At 44.4% G+C, this 7,500-nt stretch overlaps 1 protein-coding gene across 1 annotated transcript in view; it reads left to right on the top strand.

Moving 5' to 3' along the window:
• ccser2a (coiled-coil serine-rich protein 2a) overlaps positions 1 to 7,500 on the top strand; it is a 40,559-nt gene that overhangs the window by 33,021 nt on the left and 38 nt on the right. The window contains exons 11-12 of the mRNA XM_030787490.1: positions 183 to 267; positions 6,275 to 7,500. The exon at positions 6,275 to 7,500 is cut by the window's right edge and continues 38 nt beyond it. Of these exons, the coding sequence (XP_030643350.1) occupies positions 183 to 267; positions 6,275 to 6,940 (751 nt within the window). The 3' untranslated portion in view covers positions 6,941 to 7,500. The remainder of the gene's footprint in view (positions 1 to 182; positions 268 to 6,274) is intronic.

Here is a 7,500-nt window from a genome sequence, read left to right as displayed (position 1 = left end):
GTGTGTGTGTGTGTGTGTGTGTGTGTGTGTGCGTGTGCGTGTGCCCCTGCGTGCATGTGTGCGTGCATGTGCGTGTGTGTGCGTGTGTGTGCGCGCGTGCGCATGTGTGTGTGTGTGTGTGTGTGTGTCTGTGTCTGTGTTTGTGTGTATGTGATGGTTTTCTCTGTGGTTTCTCTGTGCAGGCTATGTTGCCCGTTCCTCTCCTCTCTCACTGGCAGTGTCAGTACCAGGGGCCTCCCCGTGCCAGCATGCCCCAACGCCAACAGAGTGAGTCACTAACCTCTTACTTCTCACTCAATGCCCATGGCAACACAGCTCTCCTTTCTCTTGCCTTCCCTTCCCTTCTCTCTCCCTCTCTCCTCTTCCCTGCAATGTACTCTCTACGACTCTGTCCACGTCAGCGCCCAGAAAAAAGCCATTAAGTATAGGTAGAGGTGCTGCTTCACGCTGTAAAATCAAGTTACCATGAGGTGTGAGGCAAGTGCTGTGAAATTATAGCATAATGCTGTTTCTGACCAGGTATAAGACAGTAATTAGACAGTAGCTGAATTGAGTTTCAGCTGTGAGAATGACTATGTATGTAGATATGATTGACAGAGAGACAAAGAAAGAGAGAGTGAAATTGAGGCTAATGACATTGTGGCTGTGCTCTTAACACAACAGAAATGTCCAGTGTGTCTGAGAGAGAGAATGAGAGAGAGAGAGAGAGAGAAGGATGAAAAAGGGAGATAGTCAGTATGCATGTGTCTGTGTGTGTGTGTGTGTGTGGAGGTGTGGGGGTGTGGGGGTGTGTTTTTGTGTGTGACCTTTGTGTGAGGTATGCACTGGCCGAGGGTATAAAAGAGAAAAAAGTAAGTAATTCTCTTGTAGGTGGCTTTGATGTCTCTCTGTGGGATGTGGATGAGGTGCTGTGCTGAACGGAGCAGAGCACTGCCACCCCAGGATCACACACCAAGCTCCTTTAGATTTGGATTTGTTTTGTTCAGGGACTCTGTGTAAACATCACCGCATGGTCTCACCCCTGTTGTCAATCAAGGAGCCTCCATCTATCATTTTTCTCTGCATGGCCATGTTAAGCTCTAATAGTTAAAGAGAGAGACAGAGAGAGAGGGAAAGTAATGCTTAAATGGGTAATTGCTTGCTTTGTGATTTGGTGTCACCCCCGTTGTGTGTGTGTGTGTGTGTGTTTGATGGGCAAGCAGAAGGCAGACTGGTGTTTATACTTTATTTTACCTGCCTTGGAAAGGGAGATGTGTGGACAGAGAGAGAAAAGAGTGAATGACATGGAAACGTATTCAGAGGAATGGGAGGGAATATGCTTCCATTTGTGTTTGGTTACACAGCAGTCTGGTGCCCCCCTTGAGGAGTCTCTCTCTCTCTCTCTCTCTCTCTCTCACACACGCGCACACACACACACACACACACACACACACACACACACAGTCATGTTATGTTAGTTGATAGAGGACAAAACAAGCAGCCGAAAATCTTTACTTTAATCTTCATATTTAATCTTCATATGTTTTTTTTGTCTCACACAGGCAATTACTGTGGCTGTAGTAATTTCCAGAAGTCCACTGCAGCACTGATTTACAAAGTCAGTGGTAATGTGCTTTAGGAGAGCTGTTCCTATTTGTCATATTCCTGGAGGGACATTTCCAATAGCTCCTGTATTTACATTAGCAGAGAAGCAGAAGTCAAAAAGATATCTGAGAGCATGTGCTAACTGAATACCTGCACACAAAAGTCATAAAAAAAGCAATGATGGACCATTGCCTTTTAGAGTTTTGTACTGTTCAGTATTACTGGGGATATGCGTGAGTCATTGCTGAGTTATTGTTGTGAATGGTCAGATATTTGTCATATTTCCATGACTCGAATATGACCTCTTTGGAATTTGGCTGCATTGATCTTTTTGGCTCTTCAGACACCACGGCTTTCTCTAGGTTTATTGGCAAAGATCTGTGTCTTACAGGACTTGGTCAGCAGTGAAGTGGCATTTACCAATGACAGGTTTTAGAAATGTGTCCAGTCTAGTGCGTTTGCTTTGCTCTGTCTCTGTACACTGTTGTCATTAGCTTTGCTTATGTATAGCTGTGCATATCTTATGCTGTAGCTGACTCAGATTTGGTTCTCTGGACTGACTTCTGCTCAAACCCAGGGGACGTTTAATGGTAATCCTCAGTTCATTAGTTCTGCACTAATATCTTAAGATTGAGTCCCACTACGTGCCTGTGTGTGTGTGTGTGTGTGTGTGTGTGTGGGTCAGTGCATGTTTTAGATGGATTTTTAGAAAAAAGGTCATTGCTTATTGTGTTTGTTTTGTTCATGATTATCCAGACCTCTAAATGAGTAGTGTTTTGAGACTTGTGTGTATGTGTGTGTGTTTATGTGTATGCTCGTGTGCGTGTGTGTGTGGGGGGGGGGGGGGCATGTGTGTTGTTCATGATTGTCCAGACCTCTGAATGAGTTCACTGATGAAGTAGTGTTTTCAATGTGAACACTGTGAATGAGAGACTTGTGTGTATGTGTGTGTTTATGTGTATGTGTATGTGTGTGTGCGTGTGCGTGTGTGTGTGTGTGTGGGGGGGGGGGGGGGGGGGGGGCATGTGTGTTGTGGTTCTGGGTCCATATGTGTTAACTGTGTCAGGGTGCTGAATTAGGATCTGGCATCATAGCTCAAAAATGATCCAGGATCAACATTCTTATTCTGAAAGCCACAATGCATATGTGTTCTGGTTTAAGTGCTGACTGAGCTGAAATCCTGTGGCATCGATTCTTCCTTCTCTCCTTGGGCTCTCTCTTTCTCAGTCTCTTCTCCTGCTCTCTCTACTTTCTTCATTCTACCTGTTCTATCAGTACTGTTGCCAGAGCAACAGACCCATCTCCTGCCTCCAATCTTCTCCTTCCTCTCTCTCTTTCTCCTTCTATCTCTCTCCTCATCCCTCTCTTCTTGATCCTTGTGACCTCACCATCCTTGTTGTATCTCTCCCTCTGTTTCCTCCATAATGCACCCTTCCCAGGAGTGGAGCAGCTAGTGCATTACTTCTATGACAGAGCGTGGTACAGTAACCAGCATCCAGAAATCTTAACACCACTCCCCCAAAGCCCTGCATGTCAAATGTGGATGGTTGTGGCTTTGACTTTGATGCCTCTATGCATGCATTTGTCATGATGGACTTTTTCACTGAAGTCTTTGCTTTCTTTCTCAATTCCATCTATCACTGGCTCCACCAATCCATCCCCTCCTCCGCTCTCTCACTCTTCTCCTCTCTGGTTTTTAACAGGCTGTGAGTGTTTCACTTCCTTTGGAGTGTCAGTCAGTATCTCTCTTAGGGTTTGCTGTATAGCTGTGGTACGGCACAGCGGGTTGCAGGAATCTTAGAGGACTCCTGTCGATACTGAATAGAGTATTCTCTTTTAATTCGGACCAATACAAGCCTGACCACACCATTGGACTGCCTATAATTCCCTGTTTTGCCGTACCTTTGGAAAAGAACAACAGTTCATCTGCCTATGAACTAAAATAACACTTAGACAGCCCCATTTTATCATCTGAGAATGAAAGCCTGTCTTGGCCAAACCCAGGATATCACTCCTCTGCCAGATTGGGCCATTTCCAGTAATTTTCAGCAAAGTGGTATAATGCCGTCATATTTTGGTAATATTGGGAGAGGAAGAAAGCACAAGGTCTTGGTAAAACGCTAGTGGGAATAATTTATTCTCTGTAATGTCTTTCTGCTTCTTGAGCTCAAGTAGTCCTAATGAGGCAGGATAGAATATTGAGAAAAGATGGGCCATTAGAATGGGGTTTGATTTGTCTCGAGTGCTGGAGTTCATGCGTAAGAACACAAAACATTTTCTCCCATTGTACAATTTAGCCTCGTAGGCCTGTTCTACAACGCCAACAACCCCCCGGTTCAGGAACAAAAACCTTTTTTTCTTTAAAGTCTACCTTCTGTCACTCTTTTGGAACTAAAACTAAAAATGTAGTTTTTCTTTCTTTTTTTTTTTTTCAATCTCGATATTTCTGATTCATGCCGATAGTCATCGTGGATTTATCTCTGTGTAAACTGCTGTGCATGTTTGTGTGCTGTGTTAGCCTGTGATGTGACAGATTGTGTCCTGGGAATGCATGCGGTCAGTCAGAATTTCTCACACTACACTTTCTTTGGCTTTTGTTCTGCTGAAAAGTGTAGAACTGAACTTTTAGAGTTTGTTTTAGCCGTGGCCTAAGTTAACCTTACCTGAAGCGAAGTAAACACTGAATTGACTTAAATGTATCAGAAATGCATATAATGTCCAGGAAAATGCAGTGTGAATTAGCTCTGGGCTAAGAAAAAAAAATCCATTGTAAAAAGTCTTGTTTGAGCATTGGAGCAACATTTAGAAGTTTGTTCTTTGTTTACAGGAAGTTACAAAACTCACAAAGACAGCTGACATAGCCCAGAGATGTATTACTGTGTGTTTTCATGGTTCTGAAATGTTTTGATCGCAATACAAACAACAAAACAGAACAAAAAAAAGTTTCTTTCTCACAACATCTAACCAATCACAGAGGAAGTTCACCTTCTGACATATGTTGAAACATGGTATTTGGACTACCGTGCGTTTTTTGGGGTCCAGTTTTTTTTTTTGTTTTTTTTTTTTGGTATTTCCCATTCCATGTACATGTTCATAAGACCTAAAACACATACTAGATTACCTGTGCCAATTAACAGTGGTACATATTTTGACATTTGACAAAGGCCCATATATGTGTTTAAAACAACAACAACAACAACAATAAAAAAGAACAGGGATCTATATCTAGACAGTGCAAGTTTATCCATAGTGTGAGTTACCTGTTAGAGGGATGAATTGCCCTTGCTTTTTTGAATGCATTAGAAGCAGCTTCTTAATGTAGAGACTGGATGCTGAGAGTGGATGGAGGACGGAGAGGCGAGAGGTACTTGTCTCTCACTTCCAGCTGTGTCAGCAGGCGCCTTACAGGCTCACTGAGAGCTTTACAGATTGTGTCTGCTCCACAGAACCTGTCTCCTTTAATCTCCACCTGAAGTTCAGCCCCAGAGAGAGAGAGAGAGAGAGAGAGAGAGAGAGAGCTAGGGAGATAGAAGGACAGGAAGAGAAAAAGAAAGAGTGAGGGAAGAGAGAAAGATAGAGGTACAGAAAGAGAGAAAAAAATGGAGAGAGAGGAGAGAAAGAGAGATGAGGAGGTAGGAGACAGAAAAAGTTGACATTATCGTGAGGCATGGACAGAGACCCTTTTTAATGACCTCTGGGCTCTTCTGCTGTCAGAGCTGAGAGATAGTATTGCTCATTGGTAAAGGATCAGCTTGTCTTCTCTCTATGTCTTAACATTATCACACTTGCTTTAGCTCAACTTGTTGTCACATCAATTGTCAGCACTTGACGATCTCACCGAAACTTTATCCTTTCCGTCACAGATTTAAAGAATTTTTTTTTGCACAGTCCTGTTCTTCAAGCCCCATACCTGACTCACACCCCAAAAACACTCAGATGTAAATTTTGGAGATCATAGCAGTGAATAACATTCACCTCATTTAAGCAAGAGTGCAGTTCAGCAGTTGTCCAGTAAGAGGTGCTGTGGTGTTAGTTCTTTTCTATGCCGTTCTCTGAAGAGAGATACAGCCTTTTTGCTGTCTTCAGAAAGAAATGGAGGGTTGGTCGTACGTATCACATCCTGTCAGGGCAGAGGCCTCACATGGTTGCTCTGACAGCAGATGTTCCGTATTGCACGCTAACACGCAGGCTGGCGGACCCTGCTGCTGAATGTGCTACAGCCTAGCTGACACAGAGCGGCTCACTTGGTGCCTTAGGACAGGCCTCCTTCCTGAGTGGAGCAAGAGGAAAATTCCCCTCATGTCATGTACAACAAGCCCTCTCGGTGACATTATGTATTCAGAAGGTTTTATAGGTATTTGTTGATTAATGGGCCAGTCTAATTATATCTTTAAGTTGTGGAGGTTACAACGTTGAAACAAATGTCTTAAAGCCAAGAACTTCCCTCCTATTGCATTGCTGCATATCTCTGTGGCAGATTATTGATGGTTCTGATGGATTACATGTACTAGAGTCTTGATAATCCTCAGAATCTTCAAAATCCTCAAAATGTTTCCAGGAATCATATTGTTGGTAATCCTTTTCATTTCACAGAAATGATGAAGTCCATCATAATTAGTATTTACAGCATGGGTACTTTCAGTAAAATTGTAGACTTGAAATGTTAATTGGTGTCTCTTTTCTTCCACAGCCTCAAATACTACAGCCTTACATCCACACCCACAACGAGCTCCACACCCAGGGAAAACTAGCAAAACTGGTCCCCACAGGGGTCCACAGTGAGCTCTCTGTGGTTCCTATGGCGTGTAAAGCACCATATCCGCCCAGCGTGGAGGCTTCAGTCACCTCCCAGAGCTCACAGCCCTTACCAGACCCTGAGGAACTCAGTATACTGCTCAGCACACACCTCCGTATCTATGACAACCATGAGAATCTTGGACACGCACAAGAAGTGTCTGTCAAAGAAAAACCCGCCCCCAAACTTCTGTCCAGACCAGGGGATGAAACTGAGAGGGCATCACCAGAAATTCCCCATGCCTCGCCTAAAGCCCCTCATTCTCTTACCCAATTCACTCCTCGAGTTCTTCAGGCTCCTCGGCTACACAAGAGGGTATTTCTCCCTGCCCTACCACTAGGGGAAGCCAGCGGGGCTTGGGTGGAGGGTAAGTCCATGTTGAAGCCTGGGTCAACAGCGAATCACAAGCCCAGACAGTTGCCTCCACCTTCCAGGGGTCTGCCTTGCTTCAGTGCTGGCTCTCCGCCTGTAATCTTGGCTCCAACGCGATCTCTGCTGCCCAGGTCAAGGCCTTTAGTGGGAAGCAGAGAGCTCAATGTTGGGGAAAAAGTAAGAAACTAAGATGCCAATGGTCCACATCACTGTCAGTACTGACTTCCCTAAGCCAAAGATCTACTGAACACTAAAGACGCGCAAAGATATGGGCTTATCTCCTGCACACACACACACACACACACACACACACACACACACACACACACACATTTTACTTTTTGCACTGAGTTGAGTGTTGAGACTCCTCTTCACTGAGCGTGTTCAGCATGAACTCTGTAGAATTAGTCTCTATTTCCCTATGCAGAAACGTACTTACACAGTCTTAGCTTCCCTCTCAGGAGCTCACTGTCAAACTAGTCCTTTTTCTACAAGGACAAACACTCACTTCATCCCACTCCATCACCATGGAAGGTCCCATTACTGCCCGTCATCCTGTCCCCCCAGCGCAGGGCCACACCATTCATATCACTGACCCGCGAACACAGCCATCTGTTTGTCCTTCTTGAAGAGGGAGAGATAGAGTGGAAAACAAGAGTGGCAGAGAATGGAGAGAGTGGGGAGAGTGATAGAGATTGGGCAGAGTTGCTCTCTTCATATTAACCCTTTTAGAGCAGAATGCTCTGTGC

The sequence above is a fragment of the Chanos chanos genome, chromosome 10 (assembly GCF_902362185.1).
Source record: "Chanos chanos chromosome 10, fChaCha1.1, whole genome shotgun sequence".
Lineage (NCBI taxonomy): Eukaryota > Metazoa > Chordata > Actinopteri > Gonorynchiformes > Chanidae > Chanos > Chanos chanos.
The sequence above is the reverse complement of the archived record's forward strand: the minus strand, read 5'-3'. Positions and strand labels throughout refer to the sequence as shown.